Below are 13013 nucleotides of genomic sequence, written 5' to 3'. Positions count from 1 at the left end.
GAGGCTTATCGGTGAGAACAAAACATTAGTGTTTTCTGGCCAATATTCGGGATTTTGGTACAATTTAAAGAAATTATCTGTGATGGGACGGTAAACCTTTTGGCACCTTGAACGTGTGTCATCATCACAGTCAGAACTGGACATGTCTATCTCCTCAGAAAGTTTTCTTTGGGTGACGAGCAGCAAGCAGTAGAGCAGCAGGAGACCCCGCAAGGCAGAGAGTGGCATCATGCTGCAAGAGAGAGAAGAGGGCGTCACATTCTTGTATCCCACAGAGTCACACCTTTACCTGAACAGACCTCTTCAGGTTGGACCTTTGGCTCTTGTACACATCACAGCATTGACTGTCACAGAAGAAATCATGGCTGTCACGTATCTGTACTCGCTCAGAACCAAAGCCAAACTGCCTGTGCAACCGGCGCTCTGTGCTCCACCATATTATAAAAGGCTTTTCCCCATATAGTCTACTCTACACTCCACACCTGATGTGTAGATACCATCACAGGGACATCAGAAAATATGGGAAAGCAAGACACATGGCACCTGCAAAGGAACACAGATGCCAGTGAGATGCCTGATTATCCTAAGGGAACAGAGCAAGATGCAAAGGGAAGTACACAGGTCATTTCCCGAGGTGATGAGGAACCATCTTCAAAACTATGAGAAGCTCAACAGGCACGTGGACATCTGCACAGAGGGCTGAAATCTTAAAGGATCACGACTGAGCCCATGAATTGAAAGCTGGAAGTGAAAGCTTCAATAATGGGCTAAAATAAACAGAAGAAAGAATTTCTGAACTTGAGTCCTAGTTTTTTTTTTTTTCCAGATGAGAGGAAACTAATTAGGATGAATGAAGAAATCTGGGAGATTTATGAAGCCCCGTTGAACAATGGGAATTCAGTGTTCTAGAAACTGATACATTTTAGATCTCGAGATACTGTCAACCAAATTCTGTACTCAAGCACCTGCAAGTGAATGTCATTACACCAGACACTCTGCGCAAGCTGTCAGGCGGAGACAGAGCACCCACGGCAGCAGCATTTCCATCAGAACAGCACAGACCACCAGTAAAGTGGGACAGTCCAGCACAGAACGGCATGATATGGTCAGCGCTGCGTCAACGCGCCTGCCCTCTAGAACATGGCTGGATCTACTGGCAAATCAGTCCTGCAGAGAGCCAAGAATGGAAAGCCACTTCCAGAAAAGCCCAAACTGAAGGAATTGTATCACAATGGGGTTGCACTTGTGAAGCACATTTAATGGATTTCTACAAATGAACAACAGTTGCTAACGAACAAAACTCACTGATTAACAGACACATACATTAGAAAAAGAGTAAAAACTTACCTCTGCACAAGACTATCAACAATCAGTGACAAGAGAGATAAAAAGGAACACAGAATATACAAAGGCAATTAGGAAAAAGTTAACAAAAGAGTAAGATTTTACCTATCGATAAGCTTAAATTAAACGGATTAAATTCATCCATCAAATGATGCAGACTGAGTGAAGTTTTGCAGCACAGCAAGCTGAGCCACTGCTTGGGGTGCCTGATGTACTGGATCTAGTCTCTCCTAGACTCTGGATTAGCCACCTGCTAATGTGCATCACGGGAGGCAGCAGGTGTTGGCTGTTACACTTGGGACACTGTCATCTCTGTGGGAGGCCCAGGTTGCTTGATTCTTGGCTCTGACCTGGCCCAACCTTGGCTGTTGCTGGCATCTGGGAAGTAAACCAGCAGATTAAAGATGTCTCTCTTTCTGTGTCACTCTGCCTTTCAAATAAATCAGTAAAAGATGTAGTTTGGCCAAATGGAAATACAAACCCAAGGCTACATACCTGTTGCTTAGCAGAAATTTACTTCATTGGTAAGGACAGACACAGCCTGAAACAGAAGGATGGGGAAAAGCTATCCTATGCTAACAGACACCAACAGTAAGCATGAGTGGCTGTACCCACGTCGGATACAACATGGAGTGCACATTTGTTGTACTTAAGACACTTGTGTTCAGGTCACAGTACACAAAAAGAATTCTGTCTGGCTCCTGCTGCTGCTCCCTCCCATGTACAGCTCGGCTGGCAATGACGATGACTCAGTCTGCGTTCCTGCTGTCCATGTGGGAGACCTGGGTCGCCTTCCTGGCTCCCAGCCAACGCCCTGGTCTGGTCCAGCCATTGAGCGTGTCTGGGGACTAAACCTGTGGCTGTGTGTCTGCCTGTTTTGCTTCTTCTCTCTCTCTCAACCAAATAAATGTACAAACCCAGACATTCACTAAGCGTGTAAACAGAGATAAAGTCATTATACATTGTCCAAAGAGTCAAATCAGCAAGATGATCCAACCATATGTGAATGTGTCTATCCAAACAGAACCATGCAGATCTAGAAAGCAAATATTGTGAGATCTGAAGGGAAGGGTGGAGCTTGATGTGACTATTGGGGGGCACTCATCACCCCACTTTTATCAGTGGAAAAAGTAGAATCCGTGGAAAGAGAATTACAAAGAATATGGATCTGACAGACATTTATAGATTTCATCAAACAGCTCCAGAACTGCCAGTCTTCTCAATAACACTTAAATATGGATATGCGCTAGGCCCCCAATTGTATTTCAAGACATTTTAAAAACTGAAATGATATTATGTGTCTTCTCTTATGACAATGGAAAAAAAAAACCTCTGAACATTAGCTTAAAGAAAAATGGAAACTATAATAATATGTGGAAATTGAGCATGCTCCTGAAAGCATACAGAGGGAAGTGGGCGCAAGGTGCAGCTGGGTGGGGCTGAGGGTGGAGCTCTGGAAGCCTGCAGGGTCCCTGGGTTCCTTGGCACAATCCACCTTGTTCCAGAGCTCACTGCCAGGGCCAGACGTGCCAACACAGAGATACGATCAACCTATAACATCAGCCGCTGTGCCCCTGCGTGGAGTTATCAGGCCGTAGCCCGTCTACAGGTGCAAATACTGGGAGGCAGCTCTCATCCTTGCGATGTTCTCAGATGTCACCTTCGGTCATAACACGCATCTTGCTGCCTCTGATGTGCAGGATGGAAGCACGAAGCACTGCAGAGTTAGGAGGTGACTCACTAAGTAGAGATGACTGGGTTGGGGTGCAGCCCTTACAGCCCAGTGGCTGTGTGTGACTTAGACCAACGCGGAAACATGGCTGCTGCCCCTCAACTCCTCTCAGCATGGAATGCAGGCAGAGGGAGAGAGATACCCTGGAGGCCCAACCTTGTGTGACCCAGTGGCATGGTTCTGGGCAAAGGCAGGGCTGGGTGGGCAGGTGGGTTTGTAAACTCCCTGAAGCAGGTTGAGTGAGGGGAGACATGGGGAAGACAGGGCACCGGCGCAGGGCAGAGAGAGGGAGGGACGATGGCCAAGGGAGCCGGGTTGCCTGAGGATTAACACTTTTCTCTTGGGGGCCAGCAGCTGCAGCCAGGAGGTCCCCAGTAGAGCCCCTGTGGCAGGAGGCAGGTCCAGACAGACTGTACTGTTGGATTCTGGCTGCATGGTAGCGGTGGATCAGAGGTCAGAGGCCTCCCTTCCTTCTCCAGGAGGTAAAGGTATGGCTGGGAACCACAAACCGAGGTCTGGCACTGTGCTCTACTGGGGCTTCACAGGGTCTGGGGTCATGGTGGCTGAGGCCGGCTGCCTGTACTCAGTCCTGATTCTGCTCATAGGAGGCACCATTCCATATGCCTGTTTCCCCTGGGAGGGGTGGGGCCCAGCACTCACCCTTGCGGCAGCTTAGGAGGAGGCTGATGGAGAGAGGGCTGGGCAGAGCCTGCAGGTGCACAGCGCTGGAGTCCTTCACTCAGCACATCCTTTGGAGCTTTAAAGGCCTGTCCAGGGGGCGTGGGGACACTGGGTTCCTGTAGAGCCAGAGACTCCTGTCCTACAAATAACCCTGGGGCACTTTCAGACTCTGGCCTGGTCTGTGTTGCCTGAAATTTATGACCCTTTAGGACCTTGGTGTCCTGCCCTGAAGTGGCTTAGTCCAGCGGAACGGCGGGTTTCTGCCACCTACGAGGATGTGTCGCCTGTGAGACCTGTGGCCCTAGAGACCCAGGTGCTTCTCTCCTGATCAGCCAGGCCCTCAGGGCATCGTACCCGGAGTCAATGCATCCTCATGCGTCCAGGGCCCATAAATGCACCTGAGCCTTGGAGATGTCGGTCAGCGTCAGCTGTGTGATGTTCAAGGGAGTCTGTCTTGGGAGGTCTGATCTTGGAAGCTGGCATCTGCCTAGAGCGGGGGCAGTGCCCGGTAGGATGTGGGAGGCACTGAGTGTCAGAGAAGGCTCCCTCTCCTCAGCTCAGTGAGAGCTGTGCTTGGAGGACGGACTGAGCCTGACACTGTCCTTCCCAGAGCTTCTCCCGTGCCCTGTAACACATGACTCTGCACATAGGGTCCAGACCTCCACTGCTCCAAGTCACATGACACCGCAAAGGCCACATGTCTGAATTCTCCCCTGTGATGATGGGGCCTGGAGCACTTTGGAGTGACTCGGGCCCTCCCTGGTGATAGTGCCATGTGCGCCCACGTTGGCGAGGATGCTGTCTCATTGAGCATGACGAGGCTGGGGGAGTGTTGTACGAGGGCTGCCATGTGGGCCCTGCAGGTAGACAGGGTTCGGCTCCCATAGGGACCCCTCTCTCTGCCCTCTTGAGTAGCTGCCTGCCTCCCCAAATCGGTGCCATCAACACCTGTTTCCCCACCTAACGAACTGCCCCCCTTCTGTCTTCACTGCTTCTAGAAGCATTCTTTGTGGGTGGTCAGGAAGGAGGAGCCGCTGGGGCCTCCGCTCTCTGCCGTCCGCCTAGCCCCCTCCTTGGAGTGGGCCATAGGCTTCCAGCTGGGCCTGGGTATTCCTGCAGTCTCCCACTACTCTTCCTCTCCTGGCCCTGTGCATCCCACATTGGAAGCCTGTGGCCGGCTCAGCAAGGGTCCCAGAGCTGTGCTCTTCTCTAAGTGCCATCTGGGGAGATTCCCTGTAAGCTGGAAGGAGTTGCCCCAGGTGTAAGCAAGGGGAGACCCCTGAGACTGGGCTTGGATTATCTAGGGCCCCAATCATGATGCAGGGCATGCTACAGGAGTGAGACCGATGGACCTCTGCCTGCTGAGCTGAAGAGACCAGGAGTCCTCATGGACCAGGCTTGCCATGCGGATTCCCGGGCTTGTCACCGGAACGTGGCAGCAGCCACTGGAGCTAAGAGGGGCCTTGGGGTTAGTGCCTCACTGCCACGGTCTGCACACTGTGGCGCCCGTGAGGCGTGGGTCCAGTCTGCCTGCTCAGGACCAGCTGCAGCTCAGTGTGGAGGCAGCGAGGAGGCAGGCAACAGAATGGCGAGACCTTCCTGAGTGGGCAAGTCCACGCGAAAGACACCAAAGGGGCATTCAGCCCCTACACTTTGCTGCTGAGAATGCCAAGGTGCCCGAGGACAGGGGGTCCCCAACTAAGGGACACATTCATGGCAGAAGCAGGTGGAGTTCAACCCAGATTGGCTGGCAAATGGAGGACATGGTCTGACTTCTCCTGTCTTCCCTGTTTGTGTGAGTGATGGAACACTGGCTTCGCCTCCCATTCAACCAAACTGGATGCTGTTTGCTGGCCTGCCAAGGGCAACCCCATAGGGAACTGTGCTGCCCAGAGGGAAGGAGTGTGCCCTCTGCATTGACCAGTAGCTCCCTGTGGTCAGAGAAACAAGATGGGCTGCACAGGTCATCGACAAGGGGCACGATGGGCTGGGGTTCCTGTGCTCACTCAGCTCTAGCCTGGTCTCCAGCCAGACCCCAGGGACTGTAGGATAGCTCAGGAATGTACCTGCAGGCTGGTACTGTCTGCTATGAAACACATCACTTCTCCATCACACGCTGTTCTGGCTTTGATCCCTGTTCTGTTAAAGGATCCAGACGAAAGGTTCTGACGCCTTTGATGTGGCGCAGGAACTGTTCCCCAGGTTCTGAGAAGGCATCTGACCTCAGTCAGGGGAGTCTTAGGCAGGACCCCTTGACCACTCAAGTGGATTGCTCAAAGCCACCAGTGTGGGGCGCCCCCTGCTGGCTGACCTGCTGTTGCACTCCCTAACCCCTGGCCTTGCCACCTGCCCATCTGCACAGGCTTGCAGTAACACTGGCTGAGCCCCTTGTAACTAGAGCATTCTTAGGGGCCTTCCTGTTGGATTGCCTTGGCCTTTCCCAGGACCTGATCCTACCAGGTCCTCACCTGGACACGGAGTGCAGCCCTCACTCTGCTGGCTGCCCTTGGGTGGGATAGGGTTCCTCTGCAGCCACAGGGCAGCTGAGGCCAGCATGGCCACCCACAGCAAGGGCGTGTGGCTCCTCTCTGCAGGTCCTGGAGGGGCACACAGGGGCTTGGTCCACCCTAGACATCAGGCTGGCCAGTGCCAACCTTGAGGAGGAAGGACAAGCAGAGAGGACGCAGGGACATTCCAGTTTTGCCCCTGCCACAGGGCATGTTGGGGGTCAGGTTTATCCTGGGGAAACAGGCCATGAGAAGCCGTCCTGCTGAGCTGGGTGCAGACTCCTCAGCAGGGGAGGCCCAGGCCCCTGGGCTGCACCAGCACCTGGGCCCAGCAGGAGAACTGGGCTGGGCGTGGCCATGGCAAGGCCACCATGGGAACAGGGCTTTGGGAGCCACGAAGGAGTTATGGCACTGAGTTCTCCTGGACACCTGCCACTTGCATGTTTTGCCACATCTTCCGGAAGAGGAGCCCGTGGCACAGAGCAGCTCAGGACCCTGCCCTGGGTCACACAGCCCGCTGGGTCATCTCTGTCCCCAGGTTTCTGGTATGAGTCTGCTTCCCCACCCGCGCTCCTGTGTCCTGGCTGGGGGCAGCTCACCCTGATGCCAGTGCCTTTCCCTGGTGTCGCTAATGATGCACACATTTTATCCTCTGCCAACTTGGGGCTGAGGTCAGGGTCACACCTCTGTGTTTCCTGGCTCAGTGTTGTACTTGTTGCTTGGATCTTCCTGAGCAAACAGGGTCCCTGCACAGGGGAAGCTTCTATGGTTGCGATCCAAGGATTCACGTGTTGTAAGACTGGGTCTTACCTGACTGTGAGGTGTCTGACCTGTGAGACGTGCTGTAACTGGTTGGGCCTCTCTCTCTCTGAAGAGGGTCCTGCAGCCCCTAGGACCACCGTGTTTGCTCTTGTGGGGGGGATTTGTTGTAAATGTCTGACTCTGACCTGCCATCTACTTTTGGGAAGTGACCCCTTTGTCCCACTACACATTCCCACCAGCACCAGACCCCAGTCAACATGTGGTCAGAACCTCCTGGGCAAAGAAGGTTTTTTTTTTTGGTAACCGAAAGAAAGGAAGTGAGCCGCAGAGCTGATCTGCTCGGTGTGTTTGGGTTGGCCTTCAGCTGTGGCTGCATCTGTGTGCTGTGATTGGCTCCGACACTTGGGTCGGGTTGGGGTGTGGTCTCAGTGTCTCCCAGGGGCCATGGTGCCCGAGGCTTGTTCTGCACGCTGATGCTCCGTGGAGGTGGCTGAACCTTGGGGAGCAGTGTCCTAGTGGGACATTCTTAGGTCATGGGAGGCATGTGACACCTTCAGTTCTGCAGAGAACAGGCCTATCAAAAAATAACAATTGTAGCCTCTTCCTCTCCACCTCCCTCTTCCTGCACATAGACATGACCCTTTGCTTGACACCTGCTGTTATGATTGTCTACTGTTTTATTTGTCACAAGGAACTCAACAGAATCTTAGGCCTGGGTGGGCGGGCAGCCTGGAAGTGGGCGGGGAAGCCCTTGGAGGGGCAGGGCATGGTCAGCAGGAGGACTTGGGACAATGCTGGGCCTGGCTGGAGTTTGAGCCCTGTTGTTCCTCCAGGATTGTCCGACACACCTAGAAAGTCCCCACGGTGTTCACACGGGCTCAGAGCCTTGAGGTGCAGGCTTCCCTACACTTCTCCCCACCCGCTGGGCTCGTGTGGGCCAGGGAGTGATCTCAGGCTCTGGGGACACAGGGACTTGGGAAGGGGTTTGCATGTGCACCCGGGGAGGGTGGCTCAGACTTTTAATGTATTGGGGGAGTGTGTGTGTAGGGGTCTCGGGCTCAAGTCTGAGGCTCAGGGGCTGTCAGGGTTGGGTAGGATTCACCACTTTCCCCAGGAAGATGGGGAAGTTGGTGTTGTCATCCTTGAGGATGACCAGGAAGGGACTGTTGAACTTGGAGATGGGCTGCGGGGACCACACGTCCTCTGGATACGTACTCTCGGTGATCAAGGCCTCACCCTCCTTCAGGGGCACCATCTTCTCCGTGTTAACCACCTGTTCCTCTGTGGTCAGCACTGCCCTGTGCACGGCCTACAGGGCAGAGAACAGAGTTGAGGGTGGAGCCTGGATAAGGCCAGTGGGGACACGGCAGCTTACCTGCTGTGCCCCGACCCCTGGCTTCACACCAGGTCTTTCTCTGTGTCTCAGGCCTTTGCTTGCATCACTTCTCATCCTCCATTCTTTCTCTCAGTCCCCTAGGCTGTACCCCCAGCCTCAGCAGGAGCTGATGGCCTCAGCCTCCCCAGGAACCTCTGCAGGGCTCTTGGTTTGGTGATTTCCAGATTCTTTGAGGTGAGGCCAGGAGATGTCCCCAGGCGGCATGCACCCCAGGCTCACACTGCACGGGGACAGGACGGGATTCGTGACTGCTGTGGTGCTGCTGGACTCCTCCTGGGACAGTGTCACTCAGACCCTGCCATCCTGGACTCCTCCTGGGACAGCTGTCACTCTGCCCCTGCCATCGCTACCCACTAGGGTGGAGGGGGCAGGGCAGGACTCACTGAGCCAGAGTCTCTCACTGCAATATGGGGAAACGCAGGGTCAAGGTAACATGGACACAGGTGCATCCCGAGGAGCAGCCAGGTCTGCACCTGCTGCGTGTCGTTGACCTTCCCCCAGCCTCGGGCTTGGGCCCTTCCCCCAGGCAGCAGTCTTCAGGGCAACCTCACCTGGGAGAGCTTCAGAGGGGCCTGCTCCGTGATCCCCGAGAAGTCGGCCTCGTTGCTGAAGACTTTGGTGATGCCTAGTTTGCCCAGCAAGGGCTTCAGGTGGTAGGTTCCAGAAATGGAAAATTTAGGGAAGTACAAGCTGGCAGGCCTGTCACACAGGGAGGATGATGGAGGCTGCTGAGGGGTGTCTCACATCACCCCTGCACGGCCCCTCCCCCACACCCACGTGGTTGTCTCCTCTTAGCCCCATCGCACCAGCTGTCAGTGGCAGCACCAACAGGATAACTGCATTGCCAGCTTCTGAAATGTCATCACCTCTGAGCAGCCATCCAGGCAGGCCCAGGATACCCCTGGAAGCACCCCTGATCTAGCCCTGCTATATTCAGTCACACCCCCCTTAAAAAGCCTGGGACTCGCCAGTGCCTAATTCCCTGGGGACCATGGGTAACAGTGGCAGGTGCCTAGTGACAGCCAGCCTGGAGGAGCCCAGCAGGCATGCTGGCCCAAGGCTCAGCTAGAGTGGGCCCTGGCAGGGTATGGGGGAAGCAGGTGGACTGGCTCTCGGGCTCTGTGGTCACTTCTGGGGGCGGCCTCTCCTGGTCTCTGTTCTGTGCCCAGGCCCAAGTCTACACTGCTGTGTGATGTGCCTGGCAGTCACCTGATGTCACCTGAGGATCTCAGAAGGTTGTTGAACTGCTCCTTGGTCATTCCTCTCTCGAGCTGTTCCATCTTCTCTGGGTCGGGCAGGACGAAGAAGGCCACAGTGTCGCCCATGTAGTGCTGCACCAGTACCCAGCTGGACAAGCTGGCGTCACGGTGGAGGTCAAATGCACCCAGGCGGTTGATGGTGGGCACTCTGAGTGTGGTCTTCTTGTTCACAAAGAAGTTCTTTTCCACCATGTTCTCTGTGTGGAATTCATCCTGCAGGTTCCCTGAAGGCATGGCAGGGTGAGGGTCAAAGTGAGGGACCTGTGTCTAGTGCGGAGCCCTGATCCTCTCAGATGACACCTGCCTCCCTGAGCCTCAGCTTTATCATCTGCACAATGGGGCACAAACACCAGAGTTTAGAACTACTTCTGTGTGAATCCCAAGGTCACAGGTGGTTCTAGAAGTTGTCTCAGGCTAACTGGCAACACACACTCACACAGCCAGCAGTTGCCGAATGTCTGCGATGGAGGCCTGGAGGTGTTTACTGAGAATTAGGGGTGGATTCAGACTCCCCTTGTTTGTAGCTCCAGAGCTGCTTACCCTGGGGCTCCCTGGCAGGTGGACAGGTTCTGGGGGTGCTGCTCCTGGGGCCTCATCCTGGGAGCTGAAGGTGGAATGTAGGGGCACAGGCCAGCCCTGACTGGGACACCGAGAGGACCTCACCATCAAGCAGCCAGAGCGGCAGGTGCCCTGGGACCCTAGGACCCCCCTTTCTCCCTGGAAGGGGAAGGGGACAAGACGATCCCTAAGTCTCAGCAGAGCTGGGAGCTCAGTGGTGCCAGTTCCGGCCTGGGTGTCCTGCACTGTGGGATTCTCCCCTGCAGGGACGAGCCCCTGGCCTAGACTCCCACAGCCTCCCCTGGTCCCCTCCTGGGATGGGGTGGGGGGCCCCGTCCTCCTGACCTTTCACAGACTCAGGGCAGGCAGGCAGGGAGGCAGCTGGGACTCCATGCCACCTGACCACTAGCCAGGTGCCACACCCACTCCCACATTTGTTGCACGGGTGATCCTCCCATACCCAGGGTTTTTGTTCGTGACAAGACAGATAGTAGCACCCTAAAGAGGCCACATAGCTTTTCCAGGGTCAAGAGCTAAGCAGCGAGGAGGCAGGGGCTGGGCCCACGTCCTGTGGACTCCAGAGCTAAGCAGCCTTGTGTGAGTCTAGAAAGGGCTGAGAAATGTCCCCTTGAGTCCCAGAGGTGGAGGTGATTTGGTTGTCTGGTTCCTCAGCAGAGAAGCATGCCCCGGACTACTCCCTGGCCTTGGAATGAGCACTCACGCAGGGGCAGCTCTCACCCCTGGGGAAGACACTGCTTTGCCTGTGGTTGTCCCAACCTTCTTGTTTTGCAAGTGGAATGAGGAAGAGCCTCTGGTGTGTCCTCCATTGTAATGTTAGGGACAGGGTGGGCAGGAGCTGGCGGTTTGGGGCTCTAGTTGGATCATGACAGATACAGTAGCTCCGGCTGCTGGCCCTGCCTTACCATGAAAGGAAGCGTATGCCACCAGGGCAAGAGTTGTGCCGTTCTCCAGGTCTCCCACCAAGTCCCTGATTTCGTTTCTGGATTCTCTTCTCAAAAAAGCATTGATCTGCATCTTGGCGCCTGGGGTGTCATTGAGGTTGATGGTGATGGCTTCCGGGTGGGACAGCTGCTTGATGTCCTCCAGGAATGCGTCCCTGGGCGTCACGCTCTGATCCACGAACAGGAAGCTGCCAGCCGTCAGCTGGCCCTGTGCGTGCTGGAAGGTCTGCAGCAGGTGCTGGAAGCAGGCTTGGATCAGGGTCTCATTGGTCTCTGTGAGGTGCAGCTCCAGGCTCTGCAGGATCTGGGTGTGGCTGTCACCTCTGCTCCCTGCCAAGAGCATGGCCAGGGCGGCCGTGAGGCTCAGCGGGGAGAGCATCACGTTGCTGTCCTTTGATGACTGGGCTGTCTCCCGGAACAGGGAGAAGAAGAGGTCGGTGAGGTGGCTGAGGAGGTGTTGGCAAGCAGGCTCCTCGGCATGCTCTGGGTGTGCCTGAGCAGGCTTGGGCTTCTCCTTGGCACCTGTTACCGCCGGTGCTGAGAGCAGGTGAGTCAGGACTGTGAGCAGCAGGAGGCCCCATGAACGAGAGGATGACATGGTCTTGCAAGACAAAAAATACCAACAATTCCTGAGATGGGCCCATCTGATGATGTCCTCTGGCTAAGTGGTGACATCAGGTAACAGCAGCCAGGATCTTATTAACCCTCGGCCAAGCGCCAGGCAGGATTCAGCATTTCCACCATCCTCATCACTGAAGGCATCAGACACATGGCCACATGGGTGCAGAGCTCGCCACCCGCCCAGCACTGCCCTGGCTCTCACGGGCCCTGGCACTGCTACCCCAGCACACCTATCACATGGCAGCCCACCCCCGACTGACAACAAGGAAGCAAAGCTCAGGAGGCCAGGCCACACCCAAGGTCAGCAAGCAAGTCCAGGAGCAAACTCAACCCCAGATACCCAAGCGATGGCTGGAGAATTCAACTGGTCCCAGCTCAGCCTGGCCTGGTGGCCTTGAGCAAGTTGCTGAGTCGCTATGAGCCTCGCCTTTCCTACCCTGTAGGATGGAGCCACACTTCCAGATGAAAGGCATGTCTATGGAAGCACTCAGGGCCAGGCCTGGCTTCTGGGCTGTTGAGATGCAGCTCTACCCAGTCCACAGAGGGTGTCAGGCTCAGCCAGTAATGAAAGCCAAGTTCAAGTGCAGGGTGAGGTGGGTCTGGCAGACTGGGGACAGAGGGAAGTATGTGTAGAATGTGAGAACTGGGGCACTCTGGGCTGGAATCAGGCATGCTGGTTATATCACAGCCACCTGTTGTCTATGACCTGAGGTGGGGCCCTGTTGGGAACCTCCAGGATTCCCCCATGGCCTGCAGGGTCAGGCCTGAAGGAGGCCATGGGGGAATTTCCAATCCCCAATGTGGGAGTGGCTCAGAGCTGTGCCTGCTGGGATGTCCCCGGGGGCCATAGCTCCTGAAGCCCTGATGGACATGCCCCACAGGGGCCTGCTGCCCCACATGGGCTGAGACTCCTGCCGGCAGCTCAGCGGCCTGTCCTGGCCACCACCTGCTGCCCAGCCCTGGGCCCAGCACTGCTGGGGACCGACCTGCACTGTCTCAGCCTAGTGCAGGTGTGCAGGGAGAGGGGCTCAGAGAGCTCCGCCCCTGACCCCACCTGCAGCCCATGGCAGCTGGGACCAGCCCTCGACTCTGCCTTGGTGAGCTCAGGCCTTGGCCTGTTCTGAGAAGAGTTGTAACCCTGAGCCTTCAGGATGAGGGCCGTGAGCCCAGTTGAGACAAGGTCAAGGCGAC

At 55.5% G+C, this 13013-nt stretch overlaps 1 protein-coding gene across 1 annotated transcript; it reads right to left on the bottom strand.

The window, feature by feature from the left end:
• Nucleotides 1-8107: 8107 nt before the first annotated feature.
• Nucleotides 8108-11799, bottom strand: LOC121153212 (putative alpha-1-antitrypsin-related protein). Its single transcript, XM_040975693.1, has 4 exons — nt 11163-11799; nt 9632-9905; nt 8974-9121; nt 8108-8335 (listed from the first exon to the last, which is right to left on the bottom strand). The coding sequence occupies exons 1-4, from the start codon at nt 11797-11799 to the stop codon at nt 8108-8110; spliced, it is 1287 nt and encodes a 428-aa protein (XP_040831627.1).
• Nucleotides 11800-13013: the final 1214 nt, after the last annotated feature.

This window comes from Ochotona curzoniae, unplaced genomic scaffold, assembly GCF_017591425.1.
Source record: "Ochotona curzoniae isolate NIBS_2020 unplaced genomic scaffold, NIBS_Ocur_1.0 contig_2688, whole genome shotgun sequence".
NCBI classification, from domain to species: domain Eukaryota; kingdom Metazoa; phylum Chordata; class Mammalia; order Lagomorpha; family Ochotonidae; genus Ochotona; species Ochotona curzoniae.
The sequence above is the reverse complement of the archived record's forward strand: the minus strand, read 5'-3'. Positions and strand labels throughout refer to the sequence as shown.

Excerpts from the sequence above, each read along its gene's own strand:
- LOC121153212 (XM_040975693.1), bottom strand. The coding sequence starts at position 11,799 with ATGTCATCCTCTCGTTCATGGGGCCTCCTGCTGCTCACAGTCCTGACT. Across the intron at positions 9,906-11,162 it reads GGCATACGCTTCCTTTCATG|GGAACCTGCAGGATGAATTC; the intron begins GTAAGGCAGGGC and ends CCATGCCTTCAG. Across the intron at positions 8,336-8,973 it reads CCCCTCTGAAGCTCTCCCAG|GCCGTGCACAGGGCAGTGCT; the intron begins GTGAGGTTGCCC and ends TCTGCCCTGTAG.